This window comes from Meriones unguiculatus, chromosome 2, assembly GCF_030254825.1.
Source record: "Meriones unguiculatus strain TT.TT164.6M chromosome 2, Bangor_MerUng_6.1, whole genome shotgun sequence".
Taxonomy (NCBI): domain Eukaryota; kingdom Metazoa; phylum Chordata; class Mammalia; order Rodentia; family Muridae; genus Meriones; species Meriones unguiculatus.
In genome coordinates this window covers 169,162,344-169,186,405 of record NC_083350.1, presented here as the reverse complement: position 1 = coordinate 169,186,405, position 24,062 = coordinate 169,162,344, and the positions used below count along the sequence as shown (strand labels likewise).

At 38.4% G+C, this 24,062-nt stretch overlaps 1 protein-coding gene across 4 annotated transcripts in view; it reads right to left on the bottom strand.

Annotated features, from left to right (window-relative positions):
• Mme (membrane metalloendopeptidase) overlaps positions 1-24,062 on the bottom strand; it is an 85,293-nt gene that overhangs the window by 17,500 nt on the left and 43,731 nt on the right. For all 4 annotated transcript variants that reach the window (XM_021646304.2, XM_021646302.2, XM_021646303.2 and 1 more), the window contains exons 9-19: positions 23,038-23,172; positions 21,123-21,224; positions 19,463-19,599; positions 19,260-19,353; positions 17,827-17,955; positions 16,955-17,053; positions 15,853-15,933; positions 14,373-14,476; positions 5,652-5,710; positions 1,730-1,849; positions 64-197 (exon numbers count right to left, since the gene is read on the bottom strand). In XM_021646304.2, the coding sequence (XP_021501979.1) occupies positions 64-197; positions 1,730-1,849; positions 5,652-5,710; positions 14,373-14,476; positions 15,853-15,933; positions 16,955-17,053; positions 17,827-17,955; positions 19,260-19,353; positions 19,463-19,599; positions 21,123-21,224; positions 23,038-23,172 (1,194 nt within the window). The remainder of the gene's footprint in view (positions 1-63; positions 198-1,729; positions 1,850-5,651; positions 5,711-14,372; positions 14,477-15,852; positions 15,934-16,954; positions 17,054-17,826; positions 17,956-19,259; positions 19,354-19,462; positions 19,600-21,122; positions 21,225-23,037; positions 23,173-24,062) is intronic.

Genomic DNA, 24,062 nt, shown 5'->3' with positions numbered 1-24,062 from the left:
AGCACCAACATTTCACTCATGATTGAATGTCTAAAGCTGTTCTGGAGAATGCTGGTGACATACGTGCTGTCCACCTGCTAGGTCCCACGTGAAGTTTCCATACTGGTAAACCATGCACTGGGATTGGTCTTTAAAATTATTTGCAGACTGCTGAGTCCACCAGTCAACGAGGTCTCCATCTTTGTTAAAATTTCTTCCTGTAATGTATTAGTAAAAAAGAAAATTTGTTACAATAAAAATGGGAATAAGATTTTTTTCTCTTTATTTTATGATTGAAATTCTTGAAATAGATCCACATGTGCAGTTGTAAGAAACAACTTACAACTCGTCATTTCAGCTCCTCAATGACATTTTGCAAAACTATAAAATCACAGTAAGCATACTGACATGCACACAATCCCTCCATCTCAAGTTCTCTAGGTTAAAGTGGAAAGAACTAAAGTACGGCCATGTGAGTGACCATGACATGGGGCAGACAATGGGAGAAACTGCCAACTCCCCTGACCCCTGCTTTCTCTGGGAAAGCCTGAACTCTTTCTGCCAATGTGCCTTGGAATTGAGAGACATTTCATCCACTTGGCTCATGCTACTGCAAATGAGGCTACCAGAAAAACCCTAACCTTGAAAGCACGTCTTACTATTCTGGATGTTTTCCATCTGAACCAAGACTGGTTCAAAAGGTCAAAAATTTTATTCTGGCACTCATTTCATATTCCCAGATCCTTTACACAAAAGTAACTACCTGTTTCTTTCTACTTTAGCCACAGAGAGAAGCATCCTTTTCCTTTCCTTGAGTTTTTCTGCCAGATATTTCCCTTTTTATACCTCCAAATACATTTATATATTTTATATGTTTTGACATTTAATTTTTATCATCTTTTAAATATTTATGATACAGTGAATAAGAAAAGGGCCATGAACCAAAATTTGAATTTACATGCCGATCCCACCAATTCTAGGTTTATAACATTGTACAAATGTGTGGAATGCTTCTGTAAGTTACCATTGAAAAATGGAAATATTGTTAGTCGGTACTGGTTAAGACTGCTTCACCGACTAACAGACATCTTAGTAAGACTCTCTGTAAGGTGTCACTCTCCTGTCTCCTCCTCTCTCTGGCTTTCTAGAATTCTGTCTAGTCAAAACTTTGTGAGATAAAATTTGTTACAATTTTTGCTATGGCTTTTTTTTGCATATCTTCTGTATTTATTTCAATTTTGTTTGACTGTCACTAAAACTGTAAGTCTTCTTGGTTGTTTTAGGGAAGCATATGAACCTTTAAATGCCTACTGCTTACAAGGATCTAAATTTGCATATTAAGCATGGATGAAAAAATAAAATAAAACCACAAAATTCCCAGCTTAAGAGCCACACAGGAACTTGGATGGGTAACATCTTTCTCTAGGACACAGACCCTGCCCTCAATGAGCCTGGAGAGCTAAGTCATACTCAATAGGACTGAGCATCATTAGTGGTGTAGATGAGCACTCCTGTACTTTCTCAGGGTATTTGTTTCAGTCTCTCAGAATATAACGCACACATTACGTTTCTTACTGCCAGTTAATATTTTGCGTTTCTTAAGGAAATTTTTAAATAGAACAATGACTATGTAGTTAGACTTAGGTCAACAATACACTGAAAAACAAACGGAGTTTTGTACCGATAAGTTTTAACTCTCAAGCTTAGGAGGATGTATCTCAGCCAAAGGAGAATGTTACCTATACTTTACCATTGTCATCAAAGCCGTGCGTGATCTCGTGTCCAATGACCATGCCGATGCCGCCATAGTTCAATGAGTTGGACTGCTGAGCACTAAAGAAAGGGGGCTGCAAAATGCCCGCAGGGAAGACTAAAGGGAAAAAGATGATGGAAGATTTGTGAAGACTTATCTGTGGCATTGTCAAGAGCAGCAGCATGCTTGCTAACCTGTTTTCTACTATGTCAGTTTCACTCAGGTAGATAACAAAAGTCCTGTGTGATAGAAACCAACACAGTCATTTATTATTGATATTGGCAAAGTGACTGAGCCAGGGCTGTACATGACCTATGATTTATTCATCACAATTCACCTGCCAATCTCTCTTAAGAATTTTTTTTTCCTCTGTAAGGAGTTTGGGGCAAAGAAAAAGTATATACTACACTAAGGAAGCCCTTTCCCTTGTATAAATATTTGGAAGGAAGAGCTACTCAATAATACATAGTGTTCAGTGGTATCTCTGAATTTATATCTGTCCACAATACTATCTAAAATAAACTACCATTCAGTCAGACAAATCTTTCTGTCATTTAACCTTATTTTATTTTTATCAGGGTTCCTATGACTGGTCTGAATTCTGTTTATTTTCTTGTTTATAGTTGGAGTCCTTCTTTATCTGATTTGTTCATTCCATTCTGGAACTCAAAACCTCAGCTCTACAAGATCAGAGATTCATCTGTTTATAAACACATTTACATATATACTCTTTGGCCCATTTGTTTTTAAGCTCATTAGCTCTAGAACCCCTAAATCAGACAGTGCTTGGAATATAACTAGTACTCAGAAATATGTGTTGACTGAATAAATAATCGTTCATAAACAAATACATATTTTTAAAAAGTGAAAATCTCAAAGAATAAAATTTGTCTACTTAAAAAGCTTGGTAGATAAGTGAATAGGACCTTTTACACATTTGGCACAACATCTGTAGTAAGCTGAAAACTTTCTCCATTTCTATGCCTCACAGCCACTTGACAATATCAAACATCAAACATTTTCCCCCTTTCTAGATACCAGTCTCTTGCCTACTATTTTTTTTTTCTAAAGGCACCTAGCAGAAGCAAGTGCTAGCAGAACGCAACCCCCGATGTGAACCTCTTCTGTTGAGCTTAGGTGCCTTTTTTCCTCTACAAAGTTGACACAGCTGGAGGCAAAGACCCGGTGGTGCACTGTCCTTCCGAAAGCACATTCTGCTGCTTCTGCAGGGAAGTCTGACGGTGCATCTTCCTCACACGTGTTGCTCAAGTCAAGAATGACTAACTTCCTAAGAAATGTTCTCGCTTCCTGCCCCACCTATAATCCACCCTAATCTAATCTACCCTCTTATCCTAGCCTGTAGCCAGATTAAAGTGCAACAGTGCTCATTATTTCTCTCTTGCTAAGAAACTCTGGGAGGTGATTATTGCCCCACAGCCAAACAGCGTTATCTTGCTCACCCTGGATGACCTCATCCTTCCCTGCTCTCTGGTTCCTAATGACCACCCCTGTCTAGTCCTTGGCATTTTCCTCTTAGAATAAATGTTCCTGCTGAATACCCCAGTCTGTAAAATACGCTAATGTGTTTCAATTCTTTTTTTTTTTCTTCTTGAAATATATTGCCTCTATTTAGAGCAAAGGGACCATTGTTTTGGGCCAGTGTTGTCCAGAGGTAGTTAACCTCTGACCTTAGAAATGAATCAAGACGGATGCTTATAATTCAGTAATTTTACTTTACGTGTTTTAGAATTCTAGTACTCACTTGGTAACACCAGAACTATGTTCTGGACTCAATAAAGAATCTGTAGTATGAGTGTATATTACATGCAAAACTCTGGGCCTTTCCTATATGGGATATCAAGAATATAAATGAAAGACCTTGATCTTAAGTAACACACACAAAGAAGAAGAGAAATTTAAGAGATACTTAACACAAAGCAACAAATATCTTTTAAAAACAGCATAAATATGACCCATCCTTCCATGAGCTTCAAGGATAAATATTAGATATTTACAAAGGTGACTTTAGAATATTCGAAAGCAAATTTCTTCTTCAGACATTTCAGTATGTTGGCAAATTGCCATTGCCACCACTTCCAAATGACAAAATAATAAAAGTGAACCTTTGTCCTGGGAGAATTTTGGTGGAAGTCATAGCTCAAGTGTATCTGCTTGAGCTAAACAGCACCAAGAGATTATTTTTAGCTTGAAGTATAAAAATTATGTGCAGTACTTTATTAACTTACACTGAGCATTATCTCCCACACTATGTACTTTGATTAAAACCCACCCATTACATAAAATGTTCTTATGAAATGTGCTGTCAAGGCTAAACATTAACCACAGAGATGCAGCTGACTTAATTATAGCCTTAGATGCCATTCTTTAAATAAGGGATGGGATTTTTATGGCTCATATTAATACCAGTCTTCAGGTTCAGCCTGGCAGGTTATTAGCTCCTTTAACTTGGTCAGATCATTTTTTTTTTTAAAGGAGAATTTGCTCTATTAAGATCACTGCTTGACTAGTAAACATCACAGTATTGCTTGTCACTGACAGGTCACTTGCACATTTTCACAGCTGCCAACTGGTCAGTTAAAGAAAGCGCAACAATGGCCATTAGTCCTCTCCTGCTAAGAAATTTTGTTAGGGAGTCATTGCTCCGTAGCCAAACAGCACCCTCTTCCTCACCCTGGGTGACATCATTCTTCCCTGCTCCCCTGGACTCTAATCTCTACCCCTTGTCTAGTCCTTTGAGTTGTCTTCTTAGAATAAAAGTTCCTGTTAAATGCAATGTCTGTAAGATACACTAATGTGTCTCAAATATTTTTTTTCTTGGACTATATTGCCTTTATTTAGTGCAAAGGGACCATTGTTTTGGGCCAACGTTGTCCAGAGGTAGTTAACCACAAACAAAAGATTATTTGTTTTCTTCCTTCCTGCCTGCACTTTTATCTCAGTAATTGCTCCCTGACCTTTTCAAGGTTTCAAGCAACTCAAACATTAAGAAATTTTAAACATAAGATTCCCTGCACTCTGCCCAAAGTTTGGCTATGAGTCTCAGCATCTGCTTTAATACCCTGTGGGAGCTCCGTAAGGAGAGCAACAGAACCAAAAAATCTGGGCACAGGGGTCTTTTCTGAGACTGATAGTCTAACCAAGGATCAAGCAAGGAGAAGACCTAGAACCCCTGCACAGATGTAACCCTTGGCAGCTCAGTCATCAAGTGGGTTCCCTAGTAAGGGGGACAGGGGCTGTCTTTGACATGAACTCAGTGGCTGCCTCTTTGATCACCTCCCCCTGATGGAGGAGCACCCTTACCAGACCATAGAGGAAGACAATGCATCCAGTCCTGATGAGACCTGATAGGCTAAGGTTAGATGGAAGGGGAGGAGAACCTCCCTTAACAGTGGACTGGGGGAGGGGCATGGGAGGAGACGAAGGAGGGAGGGGATGAGGAAGGGGGCTACAGCTGGGATGAAAAGTGAATAAACTATAATTAATAAAAAAATAAAAAAAGAAATTTCAAATGGCTCAAGTATGCTTTCAGGTAAAGTCTGAGTGTGAAACAGTACTGCAATCTGGTATGTCCAAGGCCTTTCCTGCACTTCACTGAGATGAGGTTATGCTACATTCTGCCCTAGGCAGAAATAAAGGTCTAGCTGCTTCACTTGATGCTGAAGAACAAGTCCACTGGTAGAGTTCTGATATAGATCTCACACTACCTTGTGTGATATACTCACTTTAACTTTCCCGTTACAGTCAAAAGAGGTGCACGAATACACGGGTATTTCAAGAAGTGAACCAGTAACTCAATACAGGCTTTATTTTTAGAGGGGTATAAAAAACTGGCCATACAGCAAATGGTGGACTGAGAAAGTTAGGGAACAGTAAAGAATTATTTAGGAATATACCTTACCTATTTGATTTCTGCCTGCAGAGTAAAATGCATTGACTACAGCTGCTCCACTTATCCACCTATGGAAGACATATGAACTTGTTATAAAGGATACTCCATTACCTCACTCAATCTGCTTACCCACAAAAATAAATGTTAACTTTCTGTATGAAATGTGATAAACAAATTAATGTTAGCATACTGGAATTAAAACCCACTGGAAAATAGTTCAATTTCTTGAACAACTTTTCAGAAACTGTAGTAGGTTAAAATTATATTGAAATGTTCTCAGCTTCATGCTTTGGTACTAAATTGTTCCAACAATTCTGGAACAGTTGACAATATTTGAAACATAGGCTAGTAAAACTTCAGATTCAAGTAGCTTTAAATTTTTCAATTTTTAGTTCACAATGAGCCTTTTTGGGAGCTCTGGTATCTTAAAACCTGTTTTAAAAACCCAACTCTGGGAGAGATGGTGCAGCGTTTAGTAGGAATTGCTCTTCCAGAGGACCGGAGTTCATTTTTCAGCAACCACATTAGGCAGCTCCCAAATTCCAGAAGCTCTGATGCCCCTGGCCTCTTGGGGCACCTGCACCCATATGCACATACCCACACACATGTACATGATTAAAAAAATAAAAAAATATTTAAAAATATATTAATAAAAATGCAACATTATAGCTTATTGAGGAAAGATATATTTTCGTATGCCTGTAAGGTAAAATCCAGGTGGTGTTTAAGTTGAGTTGTCTGTCCATCCTCTTGACTTAGGCTCTGCACAGAATTTAGAGTTTATAAAACACAGGCCCTAAATATAGAAGACTCTAGTTGTGGAAATGAAAGCAATTCATAAATAATTGTTAAACAAGACTGGATACGAAATTAAATAGAATTCAAAAACTGGTCTCATGATAATTTAAGGGCTGAAAGGAGCTATTGTTCCCATGCCTTTCTGCTTAGACACTAAGAAGATGCTTGTCAATCATCAGCTACTGAGCACTTATGAGCAACATAAGTTCTATTCCTATCTTAATAATATACATTATCTGTCCATTGAAAATGGACACTGCTTGATTCCAGATAACCTCTTACTTAGCATGCCGACATACACTAAACACAGTCTTGGAGTATTGTCTTGTTCTTCACTAGTTATTCTACCACAGGGCAACAGCCATCATGACAATTATTATCCTTCCAACAGCAAATCACAGTAGTACAATAACTCATTATCAGAGGTCTTTCTAGTCTCTGCTGTGCCACATAAGCAGTAAAAAAATCAACATATTAGTCGTAATGTCAATAACTATTGAGGATGTCAGGTATAAGCACTATTTTTAATCTCTAAATAATAACTGGCGGAGACCAATAAGTAACAACCAAGTGAAAAATTGTAATTTTTTGAATAACATGATTAAAACTTTACATAAGATACATGACTTTACAACAATCTAGTTCATATGTTCAAGGACCTCTCTTTTGGGAAATAATGAGCCTGGAAATGGTGAAGAATGGTTTCTGTGCGTTTTTTGTCAGTTTGTTATTGCTGTTATTTTAATAGAGCAAACACTTTAAGCAGGATGGGGCTGACATATCAGTCTTTGCTAGCTTCGTCAGAGCTGAGTCATGAATATTTTAACATTTCCTGCAGGTTGATGATAACAAGAATATATCTTATTATTTTAATTAAATGTCAATTGCTTACTACACAGTTTGTAATGACTCACAAGAAAGGTGAGTATTTGTAAACCCAGGATATTATATTAGAATGGAAAACCAGAACTGCACAGACAGGTGGCTCTCATTTAGGGAAACAAACCAGCAAATAAAATAAAACAGAGAAGATGTCTGTATGGACAAAATGGAGGTAAGGAAGAGTGCTGTATTCAGACTACATTTGCATAGGTTCACACGGGTACAATGACTTGGATACAAGCAAAGTTCTTTGGAGCAGGTGAAAGGGTTGGCATGAAAGATGCGCTCAGGCAACTCTAAGAAAATGCTATTGTATGAGTTAAGAAATATTCCTTGTGTATTCTCAACAGTTTCAGAGCAAAACTTGTAAGTAAACAGTTTGTGATTTTTAAAATTTAGTTACCAAAGGTATTCATGAAAATTTCTCAGTGCTTTGGGGTTACTCTCTTAATTGTGAATTCTGATTTGGTGGCAACAGCGGTGCATTTTGTGAGTAACTGCAAATAATTATTGTAAATTTTTTGGCTATGAAAGTAGCCAAAAGTCCTGATAGTAAAGTAGAAAAAGTGGCTATTCGAACTGCGTTAAGATAAAATGCTATACCGAAGCAGGGTGCTGTTGTTGGTGGTAGTGGGGGGCAGATATACTAAGCTAATGCTTCAAGCAACACACTTCAAACATATGACTAAAAGACACAGACATGAAAAGACGGACTCCATACAATTTCGCCTATGTAGGTGTACTGCTTTTGCAATAATAAATGCCATCTCTTTTATTTTAGTACCTTTCTACCCTTCTGATCCATTACTTTAGGGAGTTTAAGACTGCATTTTGATTAATGTTTGTAACTCTCCAAGAGGGAGAGTTTTACATATTAAAATGTCTACTGTGAATTATATCTTCTAGAAAATAGGTGGCTATTTATGATCATAGGGCACTCCCATAAAACTAGAATTATGGTGGAGGGCATTAGTGTGTAGTACTTTGCCTTTTGCTCCTCTCAAAATCTTTAATGATGTGTCCTTAGCCCACTCTGGAGAATCATACAGATTGAAAAGCCCAGAGCATTTTGTCCCAGGTCATGGTCAGAACTTTGAGTAATATAATTATAACAATTGTTACATCTTAAGTTAGGGTAATGATAACAGAAACAGACTCAGTGTATGATACTTGGGGTCAGTCATAAACTAACTCATGTCAATGGAAAAGAAAAATTAACAAGGCAAAAAAATATTTTTTCAAATTTAATAGTGCTGTACAAAAATTGTAAGTCTCTTTGATTTCAATTCATCTATATAAACGGAGATACTTTTTTAAAATATATATTTAAAACTCAGAAAATTCTGACCGTGACAGTAGCACATGAAAGATAAAATGCACATAACAAAGAAAAACAAAACCAGAAATAAATGCAAGTGCTAGTGCTCTAAAGTAATGGTGATTGTATGCTAACTCAAGTGTGCAGGCCAGACCCTAGCAGCCGCTTAAATGCAATATTAGGCCTGGGAGAAGAAGCAAAACACTCAGTTCTCTTTTTCCTTCCTGCCTCCACTGGTTTGGGTATGTGTAAGCACAGGCTGTATGGTTGGAAGGCAGAGTAGGAATGGAGAAAGTAGGTAATTAAGAAATTTATTTTTATATAATTAGTATTACTTAATTTTAATTTCTGAAATGTTGTTTTGCCTAATTTCTTTTTGAATTATCAACGTGGTGCTCAAAGACAGACTCACTGTATGAGTTGGAGGTATAGCTAAAATACTCTTGAGAGAGGACCCAGATGTCTGCCTTACAGCTCTCTCTACCCTGAGGAAGCTAGGTAGTGATGAAAGGAAGGGGCACAGACTTTAAGACAGGCAAGAAAAGTAGACATGGACATCAAAATTTAACAGCCCTAAGACAAAGCGAACCCAGTCGACTGCAAAAACACTGAGAATAAGCCTCTTTTCAGCCGCTCTGAATAACTTTAAAGCTTAAAATAAAGAACAAGACAATTAATATCCTTCTCCTTGGAAGTGTTCAATTCTTAGCATCTATTCTGAGAGCAACTTCTTTGAAATCAGCAGTACAATAAATAGATTTTTTTTTTTGGTGTCTTCTTCAAGTATTCCTGGGTGAAAGGAGAAATCTCCTGGAATCGCAAATCATTAAAATCTTTTACACTCATTATTTTTTTTCCTCAAATGCTTCCCACATGCTCTTATTGATCTTTCAGATCCTCCTGACAGTATAGACAGTAGCTTCAGTCTGCAGGTATGGAAACGGAGTCACTGCATAGTTACTAAATATTTTGTCCTAATGCATGTACACTGTAAGTGATGTAAATGGGGAAAGTATATTTAAGTGAAAAGAAAACAGGGTCTACTTGCCTTCCTATCAAATTCTACCACCAAACTGCTGATCCACATGATACACACATTTCAGTAAAATTGGATATTATTAACCCAACTTAGGAAAAAGTAAAAAACAACAACAGCAAAACCAAAGACAGAGCTCAAAGGCTAACTTTACAGAGCTAATAAATAAGTAACAGTAATCAAAATTTAGGACTGCCTAGTTTCTGCAACCTCCTAGCCCCCTACCATGTTACCCTGATTCTACTGACATAGTGCTTTAATCCCTAAACAAAAATGCAGAAGAACTAAAGATCTTCTCTGAGCACTGCATTTGAGTAGTGACCACAATTAAGGTATAGTTGGTGACTGAAATCATCTGAGGACAATGTCATGATACTGAATTGGAAGAACCCACGTTTCCTGATATTACGTAATCCTGAGATCCTAGGGAAGAATCCAGAACCTCTTCTATTCCAGGTAACTGTGCATGCTTACCTAACATGCACGAAAGCATTTTCTTCCTAGCCCATTAGAAGGTAGATTCACACAAATAATGACAGCCCATGTTTTATTTTTTATCTTGAACCACTAGGACTTAGCACAATGCTGGGAACATGATAGGCTCTCACCAAATATTTGGGCCCATCAATGGGTGTTCCACACACCAAAGGCTGACTCATCTCTCCGTGATCTGAGAGGGTGAAGAGCATTGCCATGTTGTGGCCACAGAGTGCTGTGACAACTAGGGTGGTACCCAGGCTGAGCAGGGTCCTCCCAAGAGATTATATACAACAAAAGTACCAGAATCTTCTGAAAGGTCTTCTCCAGCTAAATGGAATTATAGGACATCTTGATCCTATGTTGTGACCTCCAGGATTCTACCGATTTCAGCCAATTGTCATCTGGTTATCCCAATCAGAAAACCCAGAGGGCATGAAGTGAGGAAGGCATGCAGTGAGTCAGTGAGTATTGTCTTTTGTTGTTGTTGCGATACTCTCTTCAACTCATTATTAATTTAACTCCTAGCTGTTGTTCTCAAAGAATGATTTAGCAACTGGATTTTTGAAAAGTCAGTATCAAATCTAAAAACTTCATAAGAAAATCGTATTGTTTTGTCATTCATGAACACACATCCCCTAGGCCTAGAGGTTTATTTTTGTTCTATTATTGCTAAGTGAATAATCGTGTCAGTAGAAGTAAATGATTTTAGATGTGTTATTAAGTTATCTTGCCCACACTTATACTCCCAGTTCAGTGCTATTTTTCTCTGAGCTGGACATATTTGAAATTCCTCTGCAATTGCACCAAACCCTCAGGAGGCATCATGTTCAGGGTTAAAAAAAATACGTAGGTATCCAGAAACCATATGAAGTTTTATAATTATTCAAATCCTTGTTTTCTTCAGGTGTGAACTGTCCACAAGGACAAAGGGAGGCCCTACAGCCAAATGATTAACTTGGACATATCAAAGGCACATTCCTTGAGATTAATTTTTAAAAATAGTTTAACAGAAATCAGCCATAGTGATGTATAGCCTCACCAGCTGTGGGGATAAAATGTAGAGGTGGAAGCATTTTTATTCTATCTGCTGAGTTAACTTTATCAACATTATATATTAGCTATTGCATTTGCACACTCTATCGATATGTCTGAAGGGTCCACATTCAATGGATTGATGTTTTTCTTCTTCCTACACAAGTCAGTTTCTTGGACAACATAGAGCTGTACTGGTGCTTTGACTGAAATTTGCAAGGTACCCTTCTGTAGGGGTGAAAAGAAAGTAGCCAGGGTACAATGAATAAAGAGACAACACTTGAATCAAGCCATGTTCCATCTAGATGAACAAGGGAAGAAAGGATGCTACATGCTAGGTGTGACAGCGCACACTTTTATGCTCAGCACTTGGAAGGCAGAGGCAGGGAGATCTCAGGAAGTTGAGGCCAGCCTGGGCCACATAGCAACCTCTAGGACAGCCAGGTCTACATACAGAAACCCTGTCTCAAAAAAATAAAACAACAAACAAACAAACAAACAAACAAAAAAACCTAAAAAATTAAAAGGATGCTACAAGTTCAGAAGCGGTTGAGAGAAGGGCTGAGAGGCGGTTTGGAAACATGGCGTACAGCTGGAGTTTTGGACTGAGGTGGGAGTCTGGATGACTATGAAGGAGTTATGGAGAGCTACTGGCAGATGTAAGAACTTTGGATCTTTTTGAAGGTTCATATTTTCTGATCCATTGTAACAGGAATCACAGAAAAGGTTTTTATCCAGAAAGAGCATGATTCAAGCTGTATCATGGAGACCCCGGGGGATAGCAGTGTGAGGATGAAGTGAAAACGTGGGATAATTGGAAATAAGTGTGTGATGAAAACAACAGAAAAATGTGTTAAGGAATTAAAGTGATGTTGATTAAACAGAGCTGTTTACACTATACAATATTTAACTAGCAGCAAGTAGGCGTAGTTCTGTTCTTTGGGTAAAGATTTGAATTAGCATTGTAGATGAAATAGATCCATCCAGAGCGATCAAGATGAAGCCTTGGTTTCTGCCTGGGTGGAGACAGGAGGGAAGCGCTTAGAAAGTAGGTGAATACAAGGAACAAGATTAATGTTTGCCTAAGTGGGAAATGTTGCTCAGTGTGTGGTTGATAGAGCTACACAGAAATGCTTGCTAATCATCTAGATATTATATGTGGAGCTCAGGAGATGGACCTGGGACAGATTCAAGTACTCATATGTAATAAGGATGGTAGAACTTCAAGAATTATATGCATGTGTGCACTGGGTACACATGGTGTGGGAAAAGTTACCTAGGAAGTACTAGTTAGTTACATAATTTATTCAAGCTAGTTAGTAACTTGAAACTTTAATAACTAAACATTTCTCTAAAGTATCTTGTAACGTGACTTGACAATATCCTATACTCACAACCTCATTCTTTCCATATGGGTGTGAATATATATTCCTCCTACAAGTCTTTGGGAATGAGGATCTGAGTATGAAATGTGACTTCAGGATACATGAACAAAGTGGAAGCTATAGACTTGTCTTTGTGAAGGTCAGTGAGGACTTGAACCCTGGGATACATGAAACAAGGAATAAGACAACACAGCAACAGTTTGTTGTTGTTTTTTGTTTCCTATTAAACAAGTCAGAAACTTTCATGGGGAGAAACCCAAATATTACAGTACAACTCATAGTATTAGCCCTATTTAATGCAATTACAGCCAGAGTATTTCTGGTGATTTTAAACACAAAAATAAATTTCACAAAATTAAAGGCATCACGTTGGGAAACATCTATTTAAAAAGGTAAATATAGAGGAAGAATGCTATAAAAGAAGATTACTTCAGAGGATCGTATCGGAGGGAGAACTCCAGTACCTGGGCTCCAGTCTCAGGCAAAAGCATCATGATCTATGAGCACTGATCTGGGCCACCACTGAGCTGTGTCACCACTGAGCTGGGCCACCAATGAATTGGGGCACCACTGAGCTGGGCCGCCACTGAGCTGGGCCCCCACTGAGCTGGAGCATCACAGAGCTGGAGCATCACAGAGCTGGGGCACCAGTATTTTTGTTTAAATGTTACCCATGTGATTCCAGTCAGATTTTTGAACTTTTGCATTCATTCAGTGCAGAGGAAAAGATTGCAGAGGAAAAAAAGAAAAAAAGTCTGGCACTTAATGGCAAAGACCTTGGAAGTTGCATTGAAGCTGTGGCTGTCAGAATCTTTGGAAATGATTTAAAAAAATCCTACTGAGGCACCCATGTTGTATAGTAAGCTTTTAAAAATATATCTTTGGTGCTTTCCTAGCACAGTTTTTTTTCTTTCCTGTGGTGTGGGTTATTGTATCATTCAGCTCCTGTTGTGCATATCATCTACCTTCTGCTGCTGTTTGCCTTTTATTTTCCCAGAACTCAGTGACAACTAGACTAGTCATTTTTCTAAAATAGTAGTTACAGAGAAAATGAATGAAGCCCACTGTTAGTCAATACTCAATGAAGGTGGGACATTTAGCTTTCAGTAACTGACTAATTTTAATTGTAGCTGCCCTTAGTGTTAGGTGCTGAGAATGGTTTCAGTTTTACAGGGCTAAAGGCCTTGGAAGAAGATCAACCTCAGCAGCTCTTCTGGGTTTGAGAGCTCAGTGCATATGCAGGTCAATGTTCTGAGTAGTATCTATGAAGCCAAAAAAACAAAGGTCAAAACTAATAGCCAGTATGAAGTTGTGATGGAACTAGCATGCAGTGGTTAGCAGTATCCAAGGACTATTGTTCAGAATGATTCCTGGCATCTCCTGTGTAGCCTCTGCCGGGTTAAAGGCAGTGTCACATGAAATAATCAAAGAAGGGGTGGGCTTGTGGAATGCTTGACTAATAGAAAGAGTAGGGACTAAGAGCAGAAGAATATTCTGGATACAGAGTAAGGCCAAAGCACAGGCATAAAGGGCTGAGTTACATTAAGCCAAGATGTTTTTGAGAACCTTTGTCCACAAAAAAGTTAGAGATGGTGACAACGTAAGAAGCCACTCAAGAGGTGAAGCTGAGTGTGAGGATGCCTTAGTGAAGAGAGGCTTTGATTTGAAGGTTGTTAACACAGCACCATTAGATGTTCTCAGTGCTTCCTAAGAGAAGGAGGTATTGCAGCTGTCAGGGAACTTGAGCAAGTGAGAAGGCTTGCTCCAGAATGAACAATTATAAAATAGACTATACGCACTCATCTTTGTCCACCTTTTCTCGGAGCTTCTTCAACTGCTTGCTTTGGCTGAATTTCAAGTTTTGAATTATGTTCTCAAAGTATTCATCTTCCTTGTAGTTCAACTGCATTGTGTAGAAAATTTGAGGGGAGATATTAATGCCAGCATCATCAGAGTTTTGCCAGAAAACAAGTTAATACAGTTAAGAAACAGCATTAAAAGGATGCTTTATTAATTAGCCTTGTTACGTGTTGTAGGTCAGTCCTGTTCTAGCTGAATCCCACTTTCAGTGTATTCTTTTATAAGCAATCAAATGAAACCAAAGGTCAGGCCAGCCTCACGATACTGATATCATTCTCCTTAACACAGTGCGTGTAGCCACACCCTGCTTACTTAGTACTCGCTGCTCTTGGAACTGCTCTTAGTATTTCAAATATATATTACAGTTATTTGATCTTTCTGATAATCTTGTAACCTAAAAGCCGAGATCAGCATTTTAAAGTAAGAATGCGAGGTGGACATATTTCTGGTCATTTGCTGAGATGTAAAAGAGTAACAGAGCTGGAATTTGGGCGGCAGGTGTTTAGCTTTGATTCTGTCTCTCCTCTCAGGCCACCCTCTCTTGTAGAAAAAACAAAACAAAACAAAACAAAAAAAAAACCAAAAACAAACCAAGAAGGCTAATTTCTTGTGAAAACGGAAAAGGACGTGTGAGCATTTTGGGGTGTAAACCTCCACATGTGCTACTGTTTAGTGGATCGGCATCCGTCACTGTCATCTCAGACTGGGGGCGCGTCACCTGCTGTGGCCAGGGTGTGTGTCATGGTGGTGGCCACAGAACAACGAGCATCTCAGTCAAGTCTGATAGCAGGTACTGAGCCACCTTAACCGATGTTACCTCTTCTAACAATTACACCACCAGGAGAGCAAAAGGGTTTTGGTTCTCGGTTATGTTTGGATTTTAATAGACCAAGCATCATGTGCTATGCCCTCAGGGATAATAATGAGCAAGCAGAAGGCTTTTGACTTCTGTCGCCTGCGTAAGCCATTGTGAAGAACTGTGGGCAGCCCCTCACTCATCACTCAGATGTCTACGCCTGATGCTCTAAAGTAGTGGCTCTCTACCTTCCTAGGGCTGCGACCCACAAACATGACTTTTTGTTGTTGTTGTTGCTACTTCATAGCTGTAATTTTGCAGCTGCGATGAGCAGTAATGTAAATATTTTTGGAGACTGAACTTTGCCAAAGGAGTTGTGACCCACAGGTTCAGAACCACTTCTGTAAAGGGTATGATTTTTTTTTTTTTTTATATATAGAGAAAACAAATACAGTCTAGTACAATAACAAAAAAAGATTAAATTAAACATAGTTTGGGTATCAGTGTTCAGGGTTTTAGATAGCATCAGTGGGGTTTAGGGTTTTAGGCTATTTTACATTGTCTGGTATTCCCAAGCTACCGCGACCTTGCCACCAGCTGCACGTATTGCTGTTGAGACTTACCTCAAGATACTCATTATTTAGTTTGTTATCATTTGAAATGATGTCATCAGGATAGCCAATCCTTTCTTTAATTGCCAAGGCCTGTGAAAATTACAACATTGAAAGACCAGATACAATTATCTCCATAACCGCATCCTTCAAATACAAACGTCACATATCCACAGCTAGCAATTAAATAGCCCGATATGCTATTTACAAGTGGAGCACCTGACAGCCTCAACCACTGTTCTTTGCAATGGCTCTTTGCTTTAGCTAGAAAAATAAAAACAGGCTTGGAGTTTAGCCCCTAATACCATGCCCATCCTTCCAGGTTGCAGCTTTCCCATGGAAACTGACAGAAGCCATTGCTCCATGTATAAATGTTTTTTTATGATTTTTTTTCCTCTCAGGACTTTTCAGTTTTATAGAACGGATAACATTTAGTGCTCCCAATCTTGCAGGATATAATTATCTTTCCACTCCACTGGTTCAGCTGAGAAAACAGAAGAGGGCTCCATGAGCTTCGCATTAATACCCCCCGAACACTGCATCCTCCAGTTTTTATGTTCCTCTTGTTCCCCACAGTCAGTGCAGCTCTCCTCAGGTCAAATGAATGACATTAACTGCAGGAGTGGGAAGTAGGTCTCTTTGGTATCTCCCTCATATTTGCCCAGTGACGTAATTAGTCCTATGTCATTATTTTAACTGTATTTATTGTAATTATTTCATTTCTTATTTCTGTTTACTGTTTCACCATCCTTCTCTGAGGCTGAGTTTCTGGCTGTCCTGGAACTCACCAAGCTGGCTGACTGGCTAGTAAGCTTCAAGCATAGACCTGTCTCTAGCTTCCCAGCACTGGAACTCCAGATGTGTGCCACCACACCTACTTTCCTTTCTTTTTCTTTTTTTCAACATGGGATTTTGGGATTAAACTCAGGTTGAACTCAGGCCCTCATGCTTACAAGGCAAACATTTACTAACTGAGCTTCTATGCAATTTTTGATTATATTTTTACCAAAATATTCTTTACAGAATATTTTGTTAAATTAAAAAAGTTAAATTAAAAAAAATTTAACTTTTTCCTACATGTAGATTTTCTTTGATGGCCCCGACTGGTCTTTACCTTCTCTTCAGCTTTCTTTTTCGTCTCAGCATCCATCCAGGTGAGGTCATCTAAAGTATTAATAAAAACTTCCCGGATCTGTGCAATCAAATCTTCAACCTCAAAGCAAAAAGATAGTAGCTTATTAATAGTCTAATACAGAAATACAGTCCATGGGTTCATTCTTTGTTACAGTTTTTAAAACAGAGAGCTACATGCTGCCTTTATAGATGCAATAGTATGCTAAGAAATGTAAATTTACAGATGAATTGTGACACCAAACAAATGGATGCAAGTGGGCATGCGGGATCATTATATTTTTAAAGCAATACTGCTATTACCAAAAATTCCCAATTAAATAGACCTTATTACGTACACAAAGCTAAAACCATCTCCTGAATGTCCTGCTTCTTGCTACCCTTTGAAAAGAAGAGGGCATTAGCTGTCACTGTCACCAGCGGTTCATTTAAGCAAGAAGTAGCATTTCAAGAAGATGTTTTACTATGCCATTAAGCTCCATTGTCTTAATTTCAGTAACAATTAGAAAATAGGATCCCTTTCTCAGGCTTCAAATAAACTGTGGCTTACTCTTTTGGTATTTAAGAAAATGGTCAGTTGGATAAGGGACAACTTTGTAAGTCTAATACATGACTGTGAACATTAAAGTCATTACTTCTGGGAAGCAGATAAGTACTTTCAATTAAACAACATGAAGGCAGACAGATAACTAGGCTTTTAGGAGCTACAGTGTGAAATCTGTTGAGAACAATGATATATGTGCACTACGATTCACACTATGATTAAGCAAGATTGTGAGCAACTATAACTTCCGATCAAACAGACGGACTGCTGCGGTGCTGCTCAGATGCTGATGTGCTGTGTTGAAGCATTACCAAGTGTTTGCTCTCTCCAGCAAACGCTGCTTCCACATAAAGCCGCCCCACAGCATTCTCCATATTCCCGTTAACATAGTTAGCGCACCGTCTCCACGTTGCCGTTTCTGAGGTAGTGCCGTAAAGGGCCTATAAAACAGAAAAGGAAAATGGCATCTGACCAGGAGGGAGGGCTGCTGAACCGTAAGAACATGCAGCTTGTAAGACTCTAGTCTTTCTGTCTGGCTGAAGTTCCTGCAGTGCTCACTGCTTCTCTTCACAGAGTAGTTGTCCCTAAGCTACAATAAAAAGTAATCTGACTGGACTGTTTACTCAGAAAAAATGGGCTTGTGCAAACAAGGTATCTTTTCAGAGGCATGTCCCAGTAGAACTTTTAGCTATTACAAGTTAATAACCTTCAGGAAAGCTTTGGGAGAGAAAATACAACATTGTACCCACTATACAAACATAAACGTGAAGAAATGTTCAATAAAGGAGCAGAAAGGAAATCTGACACATAAGAAAACACATTTCTCCTTTTAATGTTTTAAGTGAAGCTCAGGTGCTTTAGGAAGACTGTGTATCTACAAATTTTAGTATCAATAAGGGGATTGGCTTAGGTAAAGGCAATTGACTGAAATAGCATTTTGTTTTGCAGTGCTTATTTCTTTATTTAAGACAAAGTCTCACATGGCTCAGACTAGCCTGAGCTTCACTATGTAGCTGAGAAAGATACTGTCCTGATCTGCTCCACCACTCAGGTGCTGGTACTCCAGGTCTGAGCTACCACGCTCACTGTCTTGTTTGCTTACTGGTTTGTTAAAAAGTGATACTCAGTCATGCTCACAATTGAGCCACATGCCAGGTTTGCATTAAAATTTGGTCATTTTATTTGTAGTGGAGAAACTGGAACTTTCAAGCAGTTGTTCTTTGCCAGGACACCAACCAGTATAATATGGTTTTCCTTCCTCAGTTTCTAGGGCCCACATTCTTTACACCAGGACTGAAATGTTTGTTTAGATACTGTACATACAGCCTAAGAAAAGGCTTTCGCTTTCTAGCTTCAGGTTCGTTTACCCCCTACTGAATGTATGACAAAGAAGTCTGCTTTTGTGTATGTCAGTGTGCTATGTGCACCTGAAAATCAAATCAACTGAGAACGGTACCTCTGCAGTGGATTTTAACACACTGGCAACAACAAATAAATGCAGCAGTCTTTCGGGCATCCAACGTTAACTTTACCAGGCTACAAGCTCATAATGCTGTGACAGACCAGCATAAGAATGACAAGGTCCAGGAGCAGTGACCTCTTCCTACCCATGTGCAAAATAACCAAGTCTGGGCATTTTGTCTCTTGGGGACGATCAGCACATTCTAGCATTTACATGGCAAGCATTATAACCATGTATCTCTTTATCGCTTAAGTCTTAAGAAAAGAGAGATTTTGTCTTCACCTTGCGGAAAGCATTTCTGGACTCCTTGTAGTTTCGGCTGAGGCTGCTTACAAGATCCATTATGAACCTCCAGGACATTAAATTTTGAAGATCTCTGTATAAAAAAAACCACCACCCAGCAACAAAAAAGATGAGGCTGTAAAGCTTCTAAAGACTGATATGAAATGTAAACTTTCAGAACGTGGGTACACTGACATACCTACCTGGGAGAATATTTGGTAAGAATAGGCTTAAGTTTGGTTAAATATTCTGGAGCATAAACAACCACTTCTTCCTCATTTTGAATATTAATATTCACAGTTGACATGATTTCATTTGTGAAATTTGACCAGCTGAATGGCTGGGGAAAAAGCAGGCAGAAGACATTTAGTAATTATGGCTTTCTCTCCTTGGTTACCAGAAATATGGTTAGAAGTTCGCACACTAAAGGGTGTCAGCTGTATCAGGAAACGGTTAATATACGAGTTTGTATTTGAGATTAGTTTTTGGTCAATTGTTTCAATCAATTGTTTTTGAATAAATATTAGTTCTGCAGGATGAGTATTTAGATAGTAGAATTAAACCAACCATTTAAAAGCAAAAATAAGTCTGTTGGGCCTACAGAGTACAAAATTAGAAATTAGGCTCGTTGTCATCTTTTCCTCTAAGAAATATTTTTTTGAAAAAGAAGAAAAAAATACAACTTAAAAAATAAAGCTTCCTTGGTTTATAAAAATGCAAGTTTATACAAACTGTCTTTTAAAAGAGGAGATTAATAACCAATTCATTCAGACACAGCAGGGTACCTGAGCAGAGTGAACAGAACATTACAGAGGTGCCGTGGAGCCAGACAAAAGAACGTGCTTCGAGCTATTCACCTCAGTTCTACAGATAAGCATACAAGTCTTAAGCTTCAGTAGCTAAGTTGAGAATTTCTAAAAGATGGGATCTTTTCTATTTTTCCTTACACGGGAATTGAGTGTCTGAGTGCCTCAGTATATTAGATTCTCATCTGTGTACACAGAGGTCTTTCCCTGGTGCAGAAGGCATCAGGCTAGTCCATTGGCTTTCCTTTGGTGCTTCAGACCAGTCTTTCAAAACATATTTATTTAAGACATTATATCAACAAGTGTATGGAAGAAGTGACAAACTCACTAAAAAAGGAATCAGAATCAGTTTCACGTTATAGTTCGTACAAAGAGAATGCTGACTGTGGGAATAGTAACGTAATTCTATAAACATGGCTTTATGTCCCAATCACATAGACCAACTACTGCTATACACACACACACACATACACATACTCACACATACACATAGATACACACACATACATACACACACACACACACACACACATGCACATACACACATACACACTCACACGAGCACAAAGGACAGTGTTTGAAATCAGTTAAACAAAAACCAAGCAAGTCTTGTTTATTAGTAGACTCTAAAACAGATTTTCTTCTCACTTCCTGATTCTGTTTGTAATTTTGGTTCTGAACACCCCAATAGACGGACATGAAAAGTTCTAAGAGTAAATTATGCTGTTTTAAGAATTAAAAAGAAAGTGTCTTCTTGCTAGATGGCCCCATAGAATGACAATGTAATGGGATCTCAGAAAAGTCTGTACCTTTTTCGAACCCTTTTCTGCTAAGGTGTCTAAAATCTTGTAAATTTCCCTTAAAAGTTTTGCTTTCAAAACTCATTCTTGTTTACATACAGAAATAGCAATTTTAAAGTTTCCCCTGCCTCAGGACTTCTCATGAAGTCAAATGGTGTCACTGAAATGCATTTTGAAGTAACTTTATTTTTAATAAATAAAATGTAATGTAATGAAACAGGAAAAGGGCATATTAAAGTTGAAAACTTCCTACTTACCTTCCCATTGATCTCTAGAGAAAAGTTATTTTGGAGCTCAGCCATTGTCATTTTGTTATAAAGCAGCATTGGATCATTTCGGTCTTCAGGTTTAGTTGTAGCCTATAGATTTAATGTTTGATTGTTGTTTTAGAAAAATACAGTCATATATGATGGAAAATAAAGTACAGAATAAGTATAAGATAATTTGACATGGGTTCAAAATTTACCACTTTACATATATTTCATAATAATTAACATTACTTAACCAGATCATCAAGCTTAAACTTTTCAAAAATCTTTTTACTTTTTGGAAACTGTCCAAGCCACATAAGTAATATTTGCGGCTAATAGTTAATTCAGTTGGGTCTGCAGCTGTTTCACATTATAACTTTAATATATATATATATATATATATATATATATATATATATATACATACACACACATAGTCTTCTCCAATTTATTTCTCAAATACTGGCTCCTGCCCTTACTTTCTAAATCAGTATCCTAGCTAAAATTAAGCCATGGGGGAGGGAGACACAAAAGTTTTTACAATGATTCATGGCAGTTGGCACAGCAAATTCTTAGTTTATAGCAGAAATATAGGTTGCAAAGTGGCTAAGAAGAACAGCCACACTTCCTGCTTTTGTGACTACCCTTCCTTCTGAGTAATGACCCACATTCTGTTGCATCCAAGTTAATTTTGTTCACTGAATCTAAAAGATGACATTATGACAGCAACCCCTAGGTTAGCATTTGGGATGAATAAAAGCCATTTTATGTGGGAAGACACAAAGAGAAAGGTGAAAAATGGTTACTGTGTGACAATGCCTTCAATGCCCCTGTGGGTAACTTATCTACTCACTGATGAAGACAATCAATACTGAATACATTCTTCAAACAAGGCAACATGTACGCTGTTAGATAAAAGTGAGTGATACCAAAATGACTATGACCCTAAGCCAACCTCAGAGCCTAAGGCAGGAGGAAGCCTAATACAGGATCAAATACATCAGAGGCAATGTAGAGTGACCATTGCAGAGCCACGGCTGGCCAACAAGAAGACAGCCGGAGGACACAGGAATGATAAAATCCGGTTCTCTGGAAATTCAGTTTTCCTCTGAGAGCCCCAAGTAGCCTATCAAATGTCTGCTCCACTGAGCAGACTGACTGTGATTGGGGATAGGGTCGATTTTATGCAGCCCCAGAAAATCTAAAATCACTCTCCAGGATCTTCAGTGTCCATGCTTCAGATGAGGCCAGATGCCAGTTGTAAGCAGATGGGGATGTAAGGAAACAGGGCTCTGCTTGTGCTGTTAAGGAACTTGGAGGCCAGGTTCAATCACTACCTGCCTTTTGGAGAGAGCCAGAGTTCATTTGCTCATGCATGCTTGGCCCTCTGGAGACTCATAGAAGAGAGTGCCAGCCCAGCCTGGAAAAGGGAAAAGGCAGAAACACCCTTGGCTCTGTTGCTAAGGTCTTTCTGTTTTCCAATAATCTGAGTCCGAAGTTGGTGGCATCTCATTGCTCTATAATCAAGGACAGTTGATGGATCCCTGTAGACATTTTGTATTTCAAAATAACATAAAGTAAAGTGGTTTAGAAAATCTGCCATGTTTTTGCATGTGTCTTCCTGCAGCATAAGGGTATCTCACAGTCCAAGTATAAGATTTTGATGCAACTGCTTATTGCATATGTAGGCTGTGATGCATAGCTTGTTTGCTGTTTGTCAAGGTTCGGATGCTTCTTAGATTTCAGGAATTCTATAGTTTCAAAGGTTCGCCTGAAGCTAACGATCCATTACTAGCCTATGCATTTTTATCACTTGGTTAAAGAGCTAGAGTTTTATTTTCAAAATAGCATAGAGAAGAAGGAATGAAACAGAAAGTGTTGACGACATTATTCAGCATCCCAGAAAAAAAATATGTTTTACATTGGCAATTTCTTTTTCCAACTCCATCACTTTGTTCATTTCCAAAGAGAGCTGATTTTCGTCAATAGGCAAGCTTTTTTCCTGACGGATTAATCTGGCCACAGCAATCATAAAATCCACATATGCTGTGCAAGCCTGCAAGAAATAAATAATAAGTTGTTAGGAAACCTTCTGATAGTTAGCATGATACATAAAAGTTTTTAAAATATTAATTTTGGGTAGCAGAAAGGGCACAACAAAATGAAAATATTTTGTAAGTGCTAAAAGAAATGACTTGTACAGATTCCTTTAGTGAGAGCTGAGACACAGAAATAAAATATTACATGGAATGTTTTAATTTACAGTCATTTGGCTATGGAGACTATGTTATTTTTAATGAGTTTATTTTGCTTTTATAAAAATACAGTTGTAAAGCACTTGTTAACTAATTACACACATCACTTCTTTTTCTTTACTAACCCTTCTCCTCCAGTTGACTTTGTGCATACATATAGGCAGGTAGTTTTTTCAACATTTATGAAAAGAAAGTTGGAAATTCATAGAATCTGATCAGAACACCTTTATACACTCGTTGGTCCAAGCTAACTTTTTTGAGGCTGATCTCAGGAGTTTATCCAACAAACAACTGAAGGTTTTAATTTTTTCCATAGTACCTCATTACTTTGAAGTTTTACTATAAGATGCCATAGATTTAGACACCATCTTTCTTCCACAAACTCAATTTCTTCTTTATTTATTTATTTTTAAAATAATTTATTCACTTCACATCTCAACTGTAGCCCCTCCCTCGTCTCCTCTCAATCCCACCCTTCCTCCCACTTCCCCTTCCCCTTCCCCTAGTCCTCAGAAAGGAAGAGCCCTCCTCCTTTACCATCTGACCTTAGCCTATCAAGTCTCATCAGTGCTGCCTGAACCCTCTTCCTCTGTGGTCTGGCAAGGCCAACCTGCCAGGAGGAAGTAGACAACAGAGTCCATGTCTGAGACTGTCCCTGCTCCCCTTACTGGGGAAACCACATTGAGACCAA